This window comes from Periplaneta americana, chromosome 7, assembly GCF_040183065.1.
Source record: "Periplaneta americana isolate PAMFEO1 chromosome 7, P.americana_PAMFEO1_priV1, whole genome shotgun sequence".
Taxonomy (NCBI): domain Eukaryota; kingdom Metazoa; phylum Arthropoda; class Insecta; order Blattodea; family Blattidae; genus Periplaneta; species Periplaneta americana.
Window position 1 is genome coordinate 162,771,363 of NC_091123.1, and position 21,441 is coordinate 162,792,803.

At 37.9% G+C, this 21,441-nt stretch overlaps 1 protein-coding gene across 4 annotated transcripts in view; it reads left to right on the plus strand.

The window, feature by feature from the left end:
• The window catches only part of LOC138703664 (15-hydroxyprostaglandin dehydrogenase [NAD(+)]-like), a 161,302-nt gene that overhangs the window by 74,629 nt on the left and 65,232 nt on the right, over positions 1 to 21,441 (plus strand). For 2 of the 4 annotated variants that reach the window (XM_069831733.1, XM_069831734.1), the window contains exons 2-7: positions 5 to 118; positions 1,787 to 1,913; positions 5,163 to 5,269; positions 7,996 to 8,169; positions 10,461 to 10,609; positions 14,084 to 14,372. The exons of 1 other annotated variant lie outside the window; for it this stretch is intronic. In XM_069831733.1, coding sequence (XP_069687834.1) covers positions 26 to 118; positions 1,787 to 1,913; positions 5,163 to 5,269; positions 7,996 to 8,169; positions 10,461 to 10,609; positions 14,084 to 14,210 — 777 coding nt within the window. In that variant the 5' untranslated portion in view covers positions 5 to 25 and the 3' untranslated portion in view covers positions 14,211 to 14,372. Of the gene's footprint in view, positions 1 to 4; positions 119 to 1,786; positions 1,914 to 5,162; positions 5,270 to 7,995; positions 8,170 to 10,460; positions 10,610 to 14,083; positions 14,373 to 21,441 lie in introns of those variants that run through there. One more of the 4 variants, XM_069831735.1, reaches the window with a different exon arrangement.

Below are 21,441 nucleotides of genomic sequence, written 5' to 3' on the forward strand. Positions count from 1 at the left end.
GCAGATTCAACTCGCATAAGACACGATGGATCTGAAGGACAAAGTGGCGCTAGTGACTGGAGCCGCACATGGCATCGGTTTGGCCACAGCCAAACAACTGCTAAAGAACGGCGCTAAGGTATGTAAGAGTTGACTACGCAATGGTTCGTTGTCTCTGTAAACTTCGAAACAAGTAACTCTGTTCGTTCATACATCGCCAGCCGGTGATGAAAAATGCTGGGTGAGCAATCCTCCGCGCGCCCGCTTCCACTGCTTGCGGGCCTTGGGCGAGTCAAGCCTATAACCGCGGTGAACGAGTGTTAGGAAGTCCGCAGTAAATCTACCTACAGTTTGTCGCGTAAGTAATTACTAGACCTAATACACACTTAAAACACAAATATTAATACGCGCTTAAAAATAAATACTTAAAAAGTAAAGTAAAAGCAATTTACTTACTCAGGGAATCTCTCTTGAAATAATCTCCTTACAGCATAAGCCGATTCTGTACTCAAATATGAACCATACATGAATACTCTTCGGTGTGCAGAATACCTGAATTGAGCCATATTAACTTAATTAACACACTATATTACGTGCTTATCTTGCAAGAGGAAAACTCACACTAACGCCTGACACGAACTTCAGCGCGGTGAAGACGAAATGCTTAGCAGCTGATTCCGCCGCCTAGTCATAAAACCGTGAAAATGCAGGCGCGCGAAGGATTGTTCACCCAGTACTACGGAATATCGCTCAGAGACGAAATGATGTTAATGCCTAACATGAGGAAACCGGAGAATTCCGAAAATATCTTGAGCTATGGATTTTTCAAACCCGCAAAACCTATGTGAAAGTCTGTTAAATTAGGCCACTCAGTCATCGCTGGGATTATGCACGAGTAAATATCTCTCTCGACCAGGTTTTTTGAGACAAAGCAGGAAGCGTATTCTTAATTATTAATATAGATTTGGGAAAAAATCTTGGAGAAACTTCGCGGTAAAATTTCCATATTTGTACCTTCTTTCAAGAAAATGCACCAGCTTACATGTCCCTGATTGTGTTGCAGAAAATTGATGAAGTTACCTTTGAATTGATTGACCGTAACCCTTATTCACCAGATTTAATCCTCTCAGATAATCACCTATTTCCAAAACTAAAAGAAAAACACTCAAAAGGGAGAAATTGTTATTGAATGAAACAGTAACCAGTACTATAATTTTGCAAAAGGCTTACAAGCAAACATTCTGATGGGGGGCAGATAAAAAAGTTAATTTTTTTCTTTCACCACGTCAGTAATATCAAAAGAAGTGCTTACACAAATTTTGACAACTCGACTGCAATTACGAGGGTCGTAAAAAAATAAGTTCGCCAGGGACTGTTCACAGAAATAAAAACAATTTCATTGGAAAAATTTATTGGGACATACACAGCAACTGTTAATCTATTTTTCAACAGCATAGCCCCAACTCTTCTGACTGGCAAGGTTCGCCCTAACGTTTGAAATCAACGGTGGGAACTTTCCCTATGTATAAAGAAACGGAGTAGAGTAGGTTAAGAACTTATCAATGCCGACTCATAAGTACATTCACACATACACACTTACATACGTACATGGATAAATAGCGGTACGTAAATGTATCATATTCGCCACGTTAACTGTAATTTCTGCGAAGTTACATTCCTAAAGAAATGTGAACTTCAGTCAAAATGATAATGAATATTACAATAACTATTTTAATATTTATTTTCTTATATAGCCTATATATTATAAAGAGTTATTTTTTAATTTGATTCCAAAATTCATCTCCAGGGAGTGGCAATATGTGACATCGACAGCACGAAGGGAGAAGCTGCAATTGAAGGTTTCAATAAAGAATTTGGAAAAGGAAAGACTATATTCATTAAAACAGACGTGACAAAACAAGACAACTTGGAAGGTAAGTTCATCTCACAATTGGGAAACAACTTTCTGTCAACAAAAGTTGATTTACTTTTATCCTAGATCATATATTATGTAACCAGATAGGACATCGCTATGTTAAAATATTTTGCACTTTGAAGAGAACAGCCGCCAGGATCGCCACCCGTTCGCCGTAAACGAACACGAGATGGCAGTACAGTCGCTAATGCAATTCATATGGGAATTATGACGTGACTCCTTATGTAACAACTAGATGGCAGCGTAGTAAACCTGACAAAAGTTGTTACCGTCAAAGCCTATAAGGCAGACCTAACTGGGGTATATATGATCTAGGATTTTATCACTAACAAATACTCGTATTTATGGTTAAGGCCCGTTGCAGAAACACCGATCAAATATGATTGGCGATCAAGGAGGCTTTGATTGGCCATCAGTTCTATTTTTGTTGTAGAAAGATCAGTAGCCTATTTGATCAGAGATCAGTCTTCCATTGCAGAAACCGAATATATATCGACAATGTAGAGAAATATAAACAAAGCGCATGTATTGTGTTCAACGGAGTAGAGTTGATATAACCATACTGTGCTTATTGTAGTTTTTTTTAGTAGGTTATTTTACGACGCTTTATCAACAGCTTTGGTTATTTAGCTTCTGAATGAGATGAAGGTGATAATGCCGGTGAAATGAGTCCGGGGTCCAACACCGTAAATTACCCAGCATTTGCTCATATTGGGTTGAGGGAAAACCCCGGAAAAAACCTCAACCAGGTAACTTGTCCCGACCGGGAATCGAACCCGGGCCACCTGGTTTCGCGGCTAGACGTGCTAACCGTTACTCCACAGGTGTGGACTGCTTATTGTATGCTACTACTCTTGTATACCTACATTTTAGGTGAATGTCATTAATTTTAACAGCGATTAATAGTGTATTCTTTACGTTTAACATCTGAAATCTAATAAATTATGAGTGAAGAGCGTAGACCCTAATAACGATCATCCTCCACGTAAAAGAGGCAAGGCGAACAATAAGGCAAGACGCAATTTTCAGGCAAGAACGATTTCCTACGTTAGGTGCTTTTGTTGCAATTGTGTTTTCACTATTCGCGACGACTCATATTTGTGAAGCTGCATTTTTATTAATGAAATTAACAAAGATATTCGTAGCAGAATGTCGAATAAACATTTGTATAATTATCTTCGGTTAATGACGGCTAAGAAAATTAACGCAAACATTCATGAACTTATTATGAAGAGAACGCAGTTTGTTCCTCCAAAATGTAAGATGTAAATAAATATATTTGAAGCAAAGAAGTACGGTTATTATTCCAATCAGCATTTTTCCCTTCAACAGAAAACACTCATTGCATTTCTCTCACATAAATTAATTCCTGAACAAAAAGAATGCTTGTTCACAGAGAGCTGACTAGTCTTTCAATAGGGATATCTTATGCGAAGTTTTACCGTTAGATGGCAGGGGCGTTCCATGAGGCACAACATGTTGTAGGGCTATATTATGTCATATGCTACAGTTCATTACGTTCCTCCGTTTGTTGGTTTTCTGTGGGTGTCAAAATTAGGCTATATTTATATTATTTTGTAGAATCTAGTATAATTTAATTTAATTCAGTATTTTCTTACATCAGAATTTAATTTAATTTACAATAAATAATAGCGTAAATTTGTCTTAATACTGAGCGATTCCCCTTAAGAGATGGATGGGGAAATCTGCAGTATGGAGAATATACTGCAGATACGAGTAAATTAAATGTTTATGAACCTAAATAAGAACTTTGAGAACGAATAAAAAAATAATTACTTTGTCGAAGGTGAATATTGCCTCTTTAATCATTAGTATTGTAAGTACAGTATGTGAAAAATAGGATTACATTTTTGAATATGTAGGATAATATTTAAAATTTGAATTAAAACATGATTTTTAATAGTCTATATCAAAGGCATTATTCACGAAATGGATTTTTGGAATCAAGTTCCCCTTACTTTCTTATTTTATACATAGCCTACATTATTTATAGGCCTATATATTTTTTCCACTACGGATCGTTCCTGGGTAATAATTATCCCATCGAGAGTTTACTGTAGGCCTAGTATCGTCTCATTGTAAAATGCAGGTGTAAACTTCGGAGACTTCTACAAGTACTGAATATAATCTAAGCTAACATAGCTTGCTGTCGAGGTTTCATAAGTTTTTATTACAATTTTTCTTTGCCCTCTTCCAAAATTAAACTGTAGTCAGCAATTCCTTACTTGAAAAAGTCTTTTTGTTTAACAGCTAGCACTTTTTAGTTACAATTTAATTCGTTCTATTTTTTAAGGTTGAAAGCATAATGTTCAGAATCTTTCGGGACCTGACTGCAGGCGAAAAGCTTAGCCTGGTTTTTACATATAGCAACACAACAAGAATTTTTCATTTTTAGTTGTTTTTAAGAGTATTTAATATACTAATACACTACGTAAATCCTCAATCTTTATATACTGGAAAACAAATGCACATCCAAAGCGCATCCCTCAAAGTACACGCGCGCTATCTGTTGGTGCTAGTTCAAGATATCCCTATATCGCGAGTTCGCAGGCTTCCCCTACCCTCGCGTTGCGCTGGTGAGAATCATTGAGCGTATTCCGAATCTCACCGGTGAGCAATCCGATGGCATCACGGTGTTCCGAATTCCACCGATGACGTCATTGATGCTCCACCAGTGTCGCACCGGTGCCATCAACTTGCAGAGGTGGTGGCAGTCTCCATCAGCCGCCATCAGTGAATCTGATTGGTTCTTGCATAGGGCGGGAATTAGCAGACGAACAATATCGTGCACTGTTGTGTCATGGCGGTGTGTTCTGCTTTAGCTCTGCTGTATTGTTTGTAATGAGCACAACGTAAAAACAATATGTTAATGGCTTATGAGCGAACATGTCAACGGACCAGTTATTACTACCGGTTCAAGAAATAAATTGTTTATGCTACCTTTTCTTTGAACGAGATGGGAATACGAAAATTTCGCAAAATTTTGCTAGCGTAGCACAGACAACAACTTGTACAGTCGCCATGACAGCCATCGATCCTTCCAGCAGTTTTGTTCCTTATTTCGCTGCAACGTGACGTCATTGATGCCACCGGACCGGTGAGATTCGGAATACGCTGATTCGGCTATCTTCGGTCAACGCGGCTACGTCCTTGACAACAACTACAACACTATAGCGACTCTGGGTCTCTGCTGTTATAAATAATTTATTGTAATTTGGTGTTTCAGAGGCCTTCAAAAAAACAAAGGACACCTTCAACACTATCGACATTGTTATCAACAATGCTGGAATAATCGACGATGCACATTGGGAGAGGGAACTTGACATCAATGTGGTAAGAATTTACACTTTACACTTCACATATTGTCAAAACAGTAAACATCTGACCTCCCATCAAGCGTTCCTGTGAATATTTTTTTACTAGGTTATTTTACGACGCTGTATTAAAACCTCAGGTTACTTAGCGTCTCAGTGATATGAAGGTGATAATGACGGTGAAAAGAGTCCGGGGTCCAGCACCGAAAGTTACCCAGCATTTGCTCATATTGGGTTGAGGGAAAACTCCGGAAAAAACCTCAACCAGGTAACTTGCCCCGACTGGGAATGACTGCTTAGCGCGCGGAACTAATGCGAGTCATGGAGTTATGTCTCGCTAGTACGGAAGGTTCCCACGGCTCTCTAGTCAATATTCAATGTGTCTCTGTTGTGCGCGTTTGTGTTGTACAATATAGAACAACGCATTTTTATATGCAAGACTTTCGTGAAATTATGTAGAGAATGTGTTTCCGTAAATTAAGACGACGTTTCCCGATTGTGTTGTTTCAAATAAGAAAAAAATATACAGACTCATAAAGATATTTAACGAGACAGGCTCGATTCAAAATAAGACGCGTCGAGTGAATAAACGGTCTTAACTAAGGGAACATTAGATGAAATAGAATAATTTGAATAATTTCGAGGGAAAAATTGTTCCGGAGCCGGGTATCGAACCCGGGACCTTTGGTTTAACGTACCCGAGTTCCCGAGTAGCTCAGTGGTAGAGCTTTGGTACGTTAAACCAAAGGTCCCGGGTTCGATACCCGGCTCCGGAACAATTTTTCCCTCGAAATTATTCAAATCAACTTTACAGGGAGTTATACCTGAAATCTTGATTTGCATTAGATGAAATAGGTTTTCGATTAGAACGAAGCCCTCAGAAATCTTTCCACAGATTAGCCAAGAAAGTAGGGGTGTCAAATACCTCAGTTCAACATGCCACTAAATTGTTAAAGTTAGAACGTATAAAACCTATGTACAGGCTACATCAATAAGTGAAAATGAACTACAGAGAGTGTCCGGGAATGTGCTGAAACGATGTCAAGCATGTTTGAATGTCACCATTTCCAGCAATTACTACAATAAGATAAGCCTTTTATTTCAGTATTACGAGTTTTGTTTTATCGCAAATTACGTTTGGTGGGACATGGGCGATCCGTATATCATGCGGCCAATGGTAGTGAGTGGACATTTTGGCTCGAACGCTCAGCTGCAACAACTAAATCTAAATTGTGTACAGAATACTGAAGATTTCATTCTGTGATAGTTTTAAGCATCTGATCATTCGACGACTTAGGGACCATAAATTTAGTTCCACTCCAAGGGAGTCCATCATTACAGAGTAACGGTTAGCATGTCTGACAGCGAAACGATTGGGTCTGGGTTCAAAACCTGGTTGAGAAAAGTTATCTGACTGAGGTTTTTCATTTGTTTTCCCTCAATCCATTAAAAGCAAATGCTGGGTTAACTTTCGGCGCTGAACGTGGATTATCAACAGTAATCTCACTAGAGGTTTTGATTTATCTAGAGAAAATCGAAACTCGAGTGGGATTTAATTGACTATTACACGATTAGAAGAAAGTATATAAAGATTAGAAGTAACGAAGTACTCCAATATAATAAAATATTAATTGACTTACGAAAATACAACACTGTCTTCAAATTTGTACCATCTCAACATTATAAATATTACGCTAATAGATGGCAGTAGTGTGTTATGAATAGCTGTTTTCTTATCAGTTGTGCCAACTACGGAATCTTCATTGAACTCTGTGGACGGTCACTGGTCAAGAAAACTTTGTTGATTCAGTTTCATTTTTATTAAAACAGTTGCAGTCCACTTCACTTATCCCGATCCCAGTAATCAACGTCACTTGACAGATGATTTTCAATAAATCTTAGTATTAAACAATCTCTGATACGTGACTATTCATAATATCATATAGCAGAAGCTATAACATAACCTAAATAATATAAACGAGTGTTAGAAAAGTTTTAATTAGGGATGATGAAATAAACAAGAAACATTTTAATTAACGATGGTGAAATAAAAAATGAACATGAATAATTTTAAAAGAAACAATTATTGAAAGTAGGTACAATTTTCAAATTTGAATGCTTTAGTGGTTGGTGGTTCAGTTGATGTTAAATTGGACGTGTGCGTAAAAGAAGTGAACTCGGTGATGTACATGGCGTATCCCTCAACTCATTCAGGATTTCCGAATGGTGCTCTTCATTTATTTGTAAATAGGGTTTCAGGGAAGATGCATAGCTATGACCAGTGATCTTTATTAATTCTTGTTCTTGAATGCCAATGCGAGTCATATTTGAAAGTGATGTGCATCGACTGGAGTGGTTTGTAATTTTCTGTTTTTTGACGCCCAGACCAGTGCAGTTTGAAATGTTGGCAAACAAAGAAACAAATGCTAGGGTAGTGATAAAAATAAACAAATGCTAGGGACGCGATAAAATTAAACAAATGCTAGGGACGCGATAAAATTGTGCGATAAGCAGCCATGATTGGTTGAAGTACGTCCTTTCGTACCGTTTTATTGTCAAAAGTAGTGTGACTTAGTAAAAGTGTAATAGTCACCTTCATCTGCTTCAGAAGCTAGACAACCATCGCAAGTTAATAAAGAGTCGTAAAATAGAACAAACTTCACAGGAATCTAAGTAAGAACAGTAACTGCACGAGCTAAACTCATGTCGTTGTAATGATTTTCAATTATAATTGTTTATTTCTAGAGAGGAGTTGTGAGGGGTACACAACTTGCCATGGATTACATGGGAAAAGACAAAGGAGGCAAAGGTGGCACAGTGGTCAACATCGCTTCCGTCGCTGGACTCGGCCTCAGAAGCGCATCTCCCGTGTATGATGGCTCGAAGTATTTCGTCGTAGGATACAGCCAAGCAATGGCGGTGAGTTTATCTGTCATGTGGCCCATTGTGCGCCATATAAGTGATGTTTTTTCCTTCCTCCTTTGAACTGCCGAAATTGTCTATATTTAATTTGATTCATTAGAGATAAAACGAACATATGACAGTATTCCAGTAATGTCGGATCATCATGATATCGTGGACTGTAAAAATTATGGTTTATTTAACGACGCTAGCAACTGCAGAGGTTATATCAGCGTCGCCGGTGTGCCGGAATTTTTGTCCCGCGGGAGTTCTTTTACATGCCAGTAAATCTACTGACATGAGCCTGTCGCATTTAAACACACTTAAATGCCATCGAACCCGCAACCTCGAGCATAGACGGTCAGCGCTATACCAACTGCGCTACCGAGGGCGACCGTGGAATGTAAACAACACAGAAAAAATGTGGAAAATTGTTCTTCTCACATCACAAATCGCAACTAGAAAAAGAAAATTAATTTTATATTGTAGAAATATAATTACACCACAAAGATTAGGGAAAATACGGGAATTTTACTGGAAGCAAGTAAAGAGACAGGTCTGGAAGTAAATCACGAAAAGACAAAGTATGTGATTATGTCTCGTGACCAGAATATTGTACGAAATGGAAATATAAAAATTGAAACTCTATCCTTTGAAGAGGTGGAAAAATTCAAATACCTGGGAGCAACAGTAACAAATATAAATGATACTCGGGAGGAAATTAAATACAGAATAAATACGAGAAATGCCTGTTATTATTCGGTTGAGGAGCTTTTATCATCCAGTCTGCTGTCAAAAAGTCTGAAAGTTAGAATTTATAAAACAGTTATATTACCGGTTATTCTTTATAGTTGTGAAACTTGGACTCTCTCTTTGAGAGAGGAACATAGGTTAAGGGTATTTGAGAATAAAGTGTTTAGGAAAATATTTAGGGGTAAGAGGGATGAAGTTACAGGAGAATGGAGAAAGTTACATAACGCAGAACTGCACGCCTTTCATTCTTCACCTGACATAATTAGGAACATTAAATCCAGACGTTTGAGATGGGCAGGGCATGTAGCACGTATGGGCGAATCCAGAAATGCATATAGAGTGTTAGTTTGGAGGCCGGAGGGAAAAAGACCTTTGGGGAGGCCAAGACGTAGATGGCGATATAATATTAAAATGGATTTGAGGGAGGAGGGATATGTTGGTAGAGACTGGATTAATCTTGCTCAGGATAGGGACCGATGGCGGGCTTATGTGAGGGCGGCATTGAACCTGCGGGTTCCTTAAAAGCCAGTAATTAAGTAAGAAATATAATTACAAGGTTTCTTATAGCGTGCAATAAATAAATATAATAAACTCTACAAATAAGTATATCTGATTAATTTAATAGGCTAAACACATCATATTGCCGAATTCAATTTGGGACTATATCACCCGTTGGAAAGTGAAATAAAATTTCAAGACGATTACATCAGTCTATGTATGGAAGTTCACACTTTCTATTCGGCTGCCTGTATCGTTCTTGTATACAATAAACCAATTAGTAATCTCAGACCTCGAGTGACATTATTTTATTAAGACTATTTCGTGAATAAAATAAGAAGGTAAAATAGCCCTAAAATTCGCTCACAAAATGTTAATAATTCTATATTTATGGATATTTAACCTATTAAGACATTGTGAAGTCAAAATAGATGAATAACGATTACTGCAATAAAGAAATTGAATGTTATTCAGTAATGCCAATAGAGAAAAGCGAAATACAGGTTTATAATGTTAATTACATGTACTGCGCTTTTCTTTTGTTATTATAACAGAAATACGTTTCCATTATCTTCTGAGACCATAATTTAATTTAAACATTTTATAGTATAATTACAAATAACCTGATTAATACATAAATTACATGAACAATTGTTATGAAGGAGTATCATTTTCTTTAGATACAATGGACACGGAATTAGAAGATGAAGATGTGGATGTGGAAGTAGGATTTCGCACTTTATTTAGTACAATGGATTCATGCTCTTCAATTTACGTGGAAACAGTTGGCGATACTGACTAAACAAAAGAACGACCATGCGATAAATTGACAGTAATAAATCGAGCTGCAGAAATTATCGCGATGTATGACTGTGATTGGTTGGAATTCTAAATTTCATTACACTTCATTCGCCGAAAATGGAATGACGTCATTAATTTTAGACCATTTTCAGGCTGTTTCCATTGTTGCATATAGAATTAACATGATTGCTGATGTTACAGACAATATGTATTATATTTAATTAATATTTTAATAAGAGTATTTTTGTGTCTTCCAGTTCGCGCCACTGAGTGCAAGGCACGGAGTTCGAGTCCTCACAATGTGTCCAGGACTCACAGACACTCCCATCGCAGATGGAGTGCTGGCTGGCTACGAGGAACTTGACATTAAAAGAGAAGCAATACTGTCCGTATTCACGATGCAAAAGTGAGTTCTGTCTTTGCACTCCATTCCCATTTGAATTTCCTTTTGGTTATTTTACGATACTTTATATAGTTATCTAACGTCTGAATGAGACGAAGGTGATAATTAAGAAGCGGATTTCTATGTAATTAAATATTGTTTTTGCGTGTGATAAAACACAATTAACAAAGTTAAAAATTCCGAACATGAAGCTTCAAGTTTAAAACCCGAATTTTATTTCACATAAAAACACAAATTTTCACACAAAAATTATGTAAATACATATTTTCAGGAAATCTATTATAAACACATAAATCTTGGAGTTTTTTTACGTAAATAATTTTTAGAAGAACTTTTAAACATTTTAAAACTAAATCAAGGGTATGAACATTATTTAATTTAAACAAATCTCTCGCCTCTCGCTCATGTCCATCAAATAAGGCAATACGTCTTGTTGTGATACCTTGTTATCGGGCTTCGTCAATCGATATCCTTCAAGATATACTGAAAGATGGTTGTTTAAAAACGATTTGGCTTTCCTATTAGCAAATCTAACCTCTTTGTGTGACACCATAAAAAAACTCGAAACATCCAAAAACCTGTTTTCTGAAACAGGGAGGTGCGTGCCATGGAAATTAAACTAAACTCGCTACCAGGTTCAGAAGTACAAGTACTAAGGGACAAATTCCAGAATGTGTTTGGAAAAAACAGTGGATATAAAAAAATGTGTAAGTTGCTCAAGTATTGGAGGGTGTGCCTGTAGGTGAACTTGACGGTATTTGTGTTTGTGGCATTCCTATCTTTAAATATGCACATCTGACATCCTGTGATGTGAAAAGTCGTTGTTCAGAGATAATCGGCATGAATTTGTGATGGAGAATTTCGAGATGACCTTTGGCCAACTACTAGCACTCAAGTATTGTTGGTGAGTACCTAGGAACATTTTTTTTTTCTAAGCTAAGTAAGGTATTTTTGGTCATATTAAAAAAAATATTTCTTTTATTTTTAGCAAATATTTTCGTACTTTTTAGCACATAAAAATAAATATATTTAAATTTTTTAGCACATAAAAATCCGCTCCCTAGTGATAATACCAGCGAAATGAGTCCACAGTCCAGCACCGAATGCTGTCCAGCATTTGCTCTTAATGGGTTGAGGGAATACTCAGGAAAAATCCTCAACCAGAGAACTTGTCCCAACAGGGCCCACTCGTTTCACGATCAGGTACGCTAACCGTTACTCTACAGCGGTGGACCACAATTTTAATTACCTAAGTACCGGTAGTTCAAATGTCTTGTGTTGTGGCTAAAAAGGCAACTTTTCCAAATACATATCGAGGGGAGCAAAGTTCGATTTCAAGTAGGAAGTGGTAATTTAGCTTGTTTTTCTACGGAGATTGGAAAGGAGTGCAATAATTTGCGTTCGCATTGTGTTGTCTTAAATCCCTGCAGTAGCTGAGTTGCCTTGATCTTCGTATTGTCACGCAAACGGTCCAGGTTCGAGGCCCTTTTCTCCTACTAAGCACTAACAGAATTCTAAACGATCTCTATTTCATCATCACTTTGTTGCATTTCTCGAACGCCGGTTACGGCTGGTGTAGGAAAAGAAGACATCTCCTGGCATCTGTTAGGTATTTCAAAAACTTAAAAGTCAGAGACCACAACTCCATGGCAGTCAATTCAAATTTTATCACGGGATTAGGCACCTTTACACTACAGTCGATTTGTGCAACACAGACACAGATTTATATAAACAATGCCCTCATATGCCTCCAGGTTCAGGCCTGTTTTTCGTATACTAATCAATAATCATTATTATAGCAAGACAACAAAGTGTTTAAAATAATGTTATGCGCCCATATTTAATTTTAGCAACCATTTTCTTATAAGAATTAAAAAAAAATCTTTAAATAAAACATTGTGTACGGGGGTTAGGTAAAATAATCCAAAATAGGCCTATGTTGTGCACGATCCTCCAATGAAAAGTGCAATAATTTGGAACCAATTGTGCGATCCAATCAAGCCGTAGGGTTTGGGAACGTTGGCCAGAACTCTCTATTGTTGTCTGGGCTTGGCCAAGGACTTTCCTTGAGTCCTCATTTAAACTTTCCCACGCCATATAAACTACAAAAATAACTCACAAGGAGAGGACACGCTCTGTATATCACCGAATTAAATAAGATTGTGTGAGATGAAAGTACAAGACACACTGTTTAAAGTCATAGCTGGCATGGGTGGCCAATGACCCCTCGTTTTGGAAATATTGGCTATTGTTTGTGACATATTTCCGTTATGTGCCTAATAGGGAAGCATTAGACTGTGTAACGGCGTAGCTCACATAGTTGGATGCTGAGTTATCTTCAAGGCAACCTGAGTTCGAATCCTAATGCCTTCTCATTTTTTGAAGCTTGATATTATTATTATTATTATTATTATTATTATTATTATTATTATTATTATTATTTGCGCTTTTGCAAGTTAATATTTGTATGTGCATAGAGACCAATGCGCTTAGTAGGAGGTAATTTATCATATACAAACAAAAACAGAAATATTGCAACATGAAAATATAATAATAATAATAATAATAATAATAATAATAATAATAATAATAATAATATCAAGCTTTAAAAAAAATTAGAAGGCATTAGAATTCGAACTCATGTTGCCTGCATAACAACTCAGCATCCAACCATATGAGCTACGCTGTTACACAGTCTAATGCTTCCCTATTAGGCACCTAACGGAAGGATGTCACAAACACTAGCCAATATTTTCAAAACGAGGGATCATTGGCCACCCATACCAGATATGACTTTAAACAGTACGTCTTGTACTTTCATCTCACACAATCTTATTTCGTTTGGTGATATACAGAGCGTGTCCTCTCCTTGTCAGATATAGAACTTCTATGTTCAAGTTCATGTAGGAATGCCTATTCGAAAAGATTTTTGTTACGTTACAGTGAAATTTTTGTTCGAATCTATACTTCTTAGGTTCATTAAAACGGAGGGTGAGAGTTCACTAAAACCGAAATTTTTGGTGTGTATTAGCCTAGATCATATATGTAATAGATAACTCCTCGCTACGTTAAAATCGGCAGCACTTTGAAGAGAACAACCGCCAGGATCGCCACCCGTCCGCCGTAAACGAACACGAGATGGCAGCACAGTCGCTAATGCAATTCAAATGGAAATTATGACGTGACTCCTTATGTAACAACTAGATGGCAGCGTAGTAAACCTGACAAAAGTTGTTAACCTCAAAGCCTATAAGCCCGACATATCTGTTACATATATGATCTAGGATATTAGTAACGCATGTGGATCAGACCAATGATTTAAGTTCACTACAGCCGAATGTTCACTATAATCAAATCCATCAAATCTAACGTTAGCTGTGTGTATGCGTGCGCTCTATTTAACACTTTCTAAATAAAGGTGTCGGTGGTAGAAATTAGTTTTATGTCTTTGTAATACAATTTGGTGTTTCTTTTCAGACCTGATCACGTAGGAGAAGCCATAATCCACATTATACGAGAAGGAGAAACAGGAAGTGTTTGGGTCAGCGACAGGAGTACAGCCCCTTACAAAGTCGAGTTCCCCGAACTCGTTAAAAGCACTTAAACCTTTCGTCACCTAAAGAACATTACAGTGTCTTCAGTTTCCTTTTATTTTTGGGACGGTGTTTCTAGAATGAAAAAAGTGACACATTGAATTGTAAATCATGTACAACAGCTAATTAAATCGACTCGTTTACCTCGTGCAAAGACGCGGGGAATACTTGTACTTCTTTCCTCTTTAAATTCTAATAAACATTTTTCAGTAGTAATTACTCCCTCTGTCCCATAATAATTGTCCGGTACGACGAAATGGTATTACAGTAATTACAGACGACGGGGCAAACGAGAAGTGCACGCGTGAGGAGAAGCGCTGTAGATCAGTGTACAAGGTTATGCAGGGCAATAACGTGATCTTATTGAGACAAGCAACACACGCCACCCAGAAGATTACCGAAAGTGGGTATTGGTTTTAACTCACCGGTGTGGCACTCTATACAAACCAGTGTAGCAAAGCAAGCTGGAAATCGTTAGTAGAGCATACTCCTGCAGTGAGTATGTACGTTTGAACAGACATGGACATCCTGGGAACACAACTGGCGGTAGTGAGTGACAGGGGTAACAAGAACCTTACAGACACTGAACGGCAGGCGGTATAGGAGTTTTTGTTGAAAAACACTATGGCTACTTAGTGAAGAAAGGTGTCATAACAGGTGCGGCAGAGAAATTTCATGTCAGTAAAAGAATAGCACGCTGCATTTGGCAACGGGGGCGGTAATCTTTGGAAATTGGATCCATGCTCATCACCAAATTAACCCCAGCAATAAATGCAAAATGGCCTCCTGGACCGCGCACAGGGAGAATTCAGGTATCAGTTCAGCAGGACAATGCGCGCCCGCATATCGGTCCCAATGACCGCACCTGGATGGACGCTGCAGCAGCCAGTGGAATCACTTTGGAACTCGTGTGCCAACCGCCAGTCTGAATATGAATGTTTTAGATATGGGTTACTTCCAGGCAATTCAGTCTCTCCAGCATCAGTCAGCTCCACAAACTACTGATGAATTGATCGCCGCCATTGAAACAGCCTTCTCTCAGCTGACACGCAACAAGCTCAACGTCTTCCTCACTTTGTAGTTCAATCTTATTGAAATAATGAAAATCAATGACGGGAAGAACAAGATTCCCCATATGCAGAAGGGGCACCTGCCATCTCTTTTGGAGTGTCCTCGGAACATTTACGACGAGGCTATAGTAGGCAGCAGTAGATCTGTGGTTATAGGTAAGCTGTTAGAATGACAACCTTCCCGGTCTAACAGGCAATTCTTTCGTCTTTACTCGTAGGAGAATGTTTTTCTTTGTTTCACTTCTTGGTCAATTTGTACTATTCCTGGAGTTAATAAAGTTGCACGACTAGGAGTATTTATTTTGGCTCAATGACTAGCCAATTTGTACTGATCCTGGAGTCATAAAGTTGTACGAGTAGTATTCATGTTCTTTTTTTTTTTTTGGCTCAATGATTGGCCAATTTATACAGATCCCGGACTAATAATTTTTTTCTTTTGCTAATTCTGTGACAATTTTGTACGGATTCTGGAGTAATACAGTTGTATTACTCATTCACGTGTTTCATTTTGCTCCTATGTAAACGCCAGTGTAAAATTATGGATATCGTACAATTATTATGGGACAAGAAATAAAAGCGTACCGGACTTATTATGAGACAGAGGGAGTAGTAAGTAGCACAGAGATCCAAAATAACATCAGCCAATAAAGAAAAAAAAAATGTATTTGCTAATTATGATACAAGAAAGTAGTATTTTACAACATGAACTGAAGTTTGTCTGCAGAATCAGCAGATCTCAATATGTGCCTCCTCGTTATCAGTACAGATGTCCAACCGATAACCAATCTCCCTCCAATTGTTTTGTAACATGGACGCTACTGTGTTTATAATCCTACGACGTAAGTCATGCATGTCATTAACTTGCTGTTGAAAACACTTTATTTAACTTAACCCCACAGGAAAAAATTCAAGGGGAGTTAAATCCGGTGATCGTAATGGTCATTAAGCACAGACATCGCCATCGATGGAGACCCCGTCCTGATGGCATGTGTATCCAGAAGGAATCTGTGGAATAGCAAAATGTTCCAGCAAAGCGAAATAAACTGCACAATTCACTTTTCTTTTTAATAAAGAAGAATAGTCCAATCACTGTTGCACTGGTTATTCTGCACCATCACGTTGAACTTTGGAGTATCACGTTCATGTTTGCCTATACTTTTTCCTTGTGAAAGTTTCACCTACAGGTAAGTCTTCGACTTGCTCAGGTTCAGTTCTCTTCCTACCTCCTGCTCCATGTCACACAAAGTTTCCATGTTCCAGCAAATACTTGTGTCACTTCACAATATTCTGTGTATGGTACACCATAACTAGAGTTTTGCGTTTGGTTACTTTGAATAGCAGTTATGTGTACATAATAATACTAACTTCGCTTGGTCCGGAGAGCAAGTAGCGAGTCGACAGTTCACGATGCTTTCAGTTATCTTCCTGCACTCTCCGGTATTGTGTATTGACATCTGTTTATTCGTTTGCGGGTGTGTATAAGTTGGTAAATGACAGGAATAATACTCATGTACACAATACAATTTAGATTTAACAATAGCAATAACAAAGTACACCGAGAACTAAGATCTTAATATGTGTGGGGACAGCTATATAGCAATGCTTATGTATTCAAATCGAGACATGTTGCTACACAGTGAAGCCAACTCTGTATAGATAGGCCTAATTAAAACACGAATTTTATTACGCCAATATGGAAAGCAGTTTGATTAAATACCTTATTATTACTATGCAAGGTCTTTGGGTTTGATATGTGATGATGTTACATAAATTTGACCCTCTGACTTTCTATTAATTGTTTAATTTCATTCACAAAATACAAATTTTATAGGCTACAATTATAGGTTAAATTACCTGTGGAAGCAGGACCAATGACAGCTGTGCCTTACTCAGTGCTACAGGAAAGCATTTTTATAGCTCGGCAAACGCATTCTCGCTGTAGTATGTAACGGAACTAAAGCTACGTTTAACCAAAGGTCCCGGGTTCGATACCCGGCCCCGGAACAATTTTTCCCTCGAAATTATTGAAATTAACTTTACAGGGAGTGATTCCTGAAAGCTTAATTTGCATAATACAAGTCACTGTACGTAACAGAAAACCACAATTTAAAGTCACACGGAGTTAGTGTGCACTCAAATGTTGGTTGTTTGACGGTTGTCAGCCCACTTTGAGGTCTGTGGATATAGAGGGAAAAATTGGATCGGCGTCGGGTAGAGTTCCCGGGTAGCTCAGTGGGAGAGCGTTGGTACGTTTAACCAAAGGTCCCGGGTTCGATACTCGGCCCCGGAACAATTTTTCCCTCGAAATTATTCAAATTAACTTTACAGGGAGTTATTCCTGAAAGCTTAATTTGCAAGTCAAACAATGTTTTCATTTGTCCCCCAACGAGCTAGAAGTAAGAATATTCTTCCAGCTCGTTGTGTCTCCCTGCTCAAAACGCGTCGCCACAATGATGCTTAAAGAGCAAAAACACGTGAAACAGTGAGGGAGTAAAGTGTAGGTAATGGTATTTTTGTGTTACATATCGTGCACAGTGATCTTTTAAAATGAGTGAAAATGTCCCAGCAAGAAAGAAAAAAGTAAATACTCCTTCCCAGAATTATAAATCAGAGTGGGAAAATTATGAACAGTTTAAAGGGTAGTTATACAAAAACAGGAAAAGGAATAATTTTTCGTCTGTTATAATCGCAGCTAATGCAGTACTGTCTTTAATATCATCTTTAAAATAAATCTCGTTCTATCGAAAGTAGTTTAATATACAAAAAAAAAAAAACTCCTGATTAATATATTTTAATGGGAAACATTGTCAGGGAGACATTACTGTGTAAAAACAAAATTGCATGTCTTACTTACATACGCTGAATAAAGATGACAATAGTAATATTTAGAAAAATTGTTCTATTTCATTGGTTAGGAATGTGCTATATAGTAATACAACAGTATCATCTTCCTTACAGTACACTGTTTTGTAATTAATATTATAAGAAGAGAAAATTAATGTTTAATTAATCTACTGTAATCTCCTGTTTTTTCGATGTTTTTCTCCTGATATTCGTGAATAGGTCGTTGCAACACTGCTTGCACTGTGTCTAGTCTATGCACAGGAGTTTCCTAGGATAAGTGACGGAGTGGGGATGGGAAACCCCTTCAAATACACATGGAGGCGTAAGACTGTGGTTTAACATATTGCAGGTAGTGATTCACGTGATATGACATGATTTCTTTCAATAACTTACACGACAAATGCTACCCACGTGAATACGATCTACAGTATGTTAAACCACAGTCTTACGCCTCCACGTGTATTTGAAAGAGTTTTCCTGTCCCCACACCGTCACTTACCCGTATCTGAGGAAATTCCAGTGCATACATAGGTGCAGTGGAAGTTGAAACTTACGTTCAGCTATGCAGTATATACGAGGGCTATTCATAAAGTAACTTCCGTTCATTTTTTTACAAACCTGTTAATGACGTTACAGAATTGGGTTACAATACGTTTGAAAGTATGCACTCTAGTTTATTTTTCCACATAGTTTCCAGTCACATTGAGACACTTTTCGTAGTGTTTGACGAGCTTTGAAGTTCCGCAATCGTAGAATTCGGCCGCCTGCGACTGAAGCCAACCTACGACGCTGGTTTTCAACTCTTCGTCATCGTCAAAGCGCTTCGAGCCAAGCCACGTCTTCATGTGCATGAAGAGATGGTAATCGCTAGGCGCCAAATCTGGGCTATAGGGAGGATGATCCAATACTTCCCAGTTGAACTCTTGCAGTTTGGCCGCAGTACGACGTGCTGTATGCGGCCGTGCGTTGTCATGCAGGAAAATCACCCCAGAGCTGAACATACCACGACGTTTGTTTTGAATGGCCCTTTCAACTTTGTTAGTGTGTTACAGTGTTGTTAGTGAGCGTTAGCTCAGCGTTAATTGTGGCATTCCTCTCCATTAACTCCACTAGCAAAATTCCTTCTCTCTCGCAGAAGACAGTTGCCATGAGTTTCCTCGTGGAACGTGTTTGACGACACTTTGTGGGTTCTTTCGGGGAGTGAGTATGGCCCCACTGCATTGATTGAAGCTTTGTTTCTATATTCACATACCGCACCCAAGTCTCATCTCCTGTCACAATCTGATCGAGAAAAGCATCGCCTTCTCTTTCGTAACGCTCAAGAAAGGACAGTGCTGCTCCCATCCGCTGAGCCTTTTGGTCCTCAGAAAGGAGTTTAGGCACCCATCTAACAGAATGTTTCCGGTAGCTCAAATCTTCGGTAATCACTTTGTACAGCAGAGTACGACTAATCTGTGGAAAATTCTCACTAAACTCCGACATGGTGAACCTGCGGTTTGCTCTAACCCTTTTGTCAATCAAACGAATTAGATCTGCATTCACGATACTCGGTTGACCACTTCTCTCTTCATCATGGACATTGGTTCGTCCATTTTTGAACATACGACACCATTGTCTACATCACATTCAGTCCACACCTGTGGAGTAACGGTCAGCGCGTCTGGCTGCGAAACCAGGTGGCCCGGGTTCGAATCCCGGTCGGGGCAAGTTACCTGGTTGAGGTTTTTTCCGGGGTTTTCCCTCAACCCAATACGAGCAAATGCTGGGTAACTTTCGGTGCTAGACCCCGGACTCATTTCACCGGCATTATCACCTTCATTTCATTCAGACGCTAAATAACCTAGATGTTGATACAGCGTCGTAAAATAACCCAATAAAATAAAATACACACCTTGACTCATTACGTCTGGCCCATAAACTTCACAAAGTTAGCGATGGATTTCACTAGCTTTACAGTTTTTGGCCACAAGAAATCTCATTACAGAAAATACCTCACACCTGGCGGGACTTACGATTGCAGTACACATTTTGACAGCACATGGATCAGAGACGAACAAAGACACGACCTTGGCTCTACCGCTGCTCGACGCGTACTGATTTAAGGTACACTCCACCGCAAGAGCGGCGCCACTGTCTCTGTTACGCACGCTGTATGAAAACGGAAGTTACTTTATGAATAGCCCTCGTATATATTAGTTGCCAACTTTTTCTGAAGAAAATAGGAACATCAAGGAATCGACAAAATTTCAAATAGAAAACAGACAAATTATTCCTTTCAGTTACTAAAAAACAACTTTATTCTATACTTTGGCACAAATTTTGTCTCGTGTAATGGTTAAAGTCGACTGCAGTTTGCAGCACTGATCTGTTTCAAACATCGGTTCCATTATTGTTCAAGAGATAAAACACCCTCTTTGTATGAGCATTAGGGGAGTAGTGGGTACAGTGAGACACAAAATATTAAGACATGTATGCAAGTGAAATTTCAAGTATTTTTAAAATCAACAAAAGAAATATACATTAAAACATGGAGTACAATAATACATAAACAAAAATGTTAATAGATAAAGGACATAATACACAATGCGTGTTTGAGACACAAAATATTAAGACATGTATGCAAGTGAAATTTCAAGTATTTTTAAAATCAACAAAAGAAATATACATTAAAACATGGAGTACAATAATACATAAACAAAAATGTTACTAGATAAAGGACATAATACACAATGCGTGTTTGTCAAAAAATGCAAATGTATCACTGTTCCCATTCAGGAGGGTACAGTGAGACACCACAGTGTCTATTACCGGACATTGAAATGATTTACATTTATTTCAAAAGAAAAGAAAGCTTGCTGTCTCTTTATCTTGCCATGTTCTGTAGACTTATTTAGAATCATTTTGATGTCTGACTTCGAAACCATTGAAACATCTGGAACATTTGGAATAGTGAGTTTTCCATGACTTTTAAAACTATTGCGAAAAAATAAAATGAATTTTTGGTGACAACAAAGCTTATAATAATAAGAATTTAATTTAATTATTTATTATTTTTTAATATTTTCTTAAATTTTGTAAATATTTTTTTTATTTAAGAAACCATTAAAATGTAATGTATCCATTATTTTAAGCTATAGTTCCTAAATCGGTTACTAGTATATTCATTTTTAATGTTAGTTACCGGTAAATGTAATATAATTACAGTTTATTTTTGCAAATCATTGGTAAATGGGAACAGTGAGACGTCTCAGTGTACCCTTCAATGGCATGTCTCACTGTTCCCTTTACGCATAGTTCGTTTAAAAATGGCGCCATCACTTCAAAATCA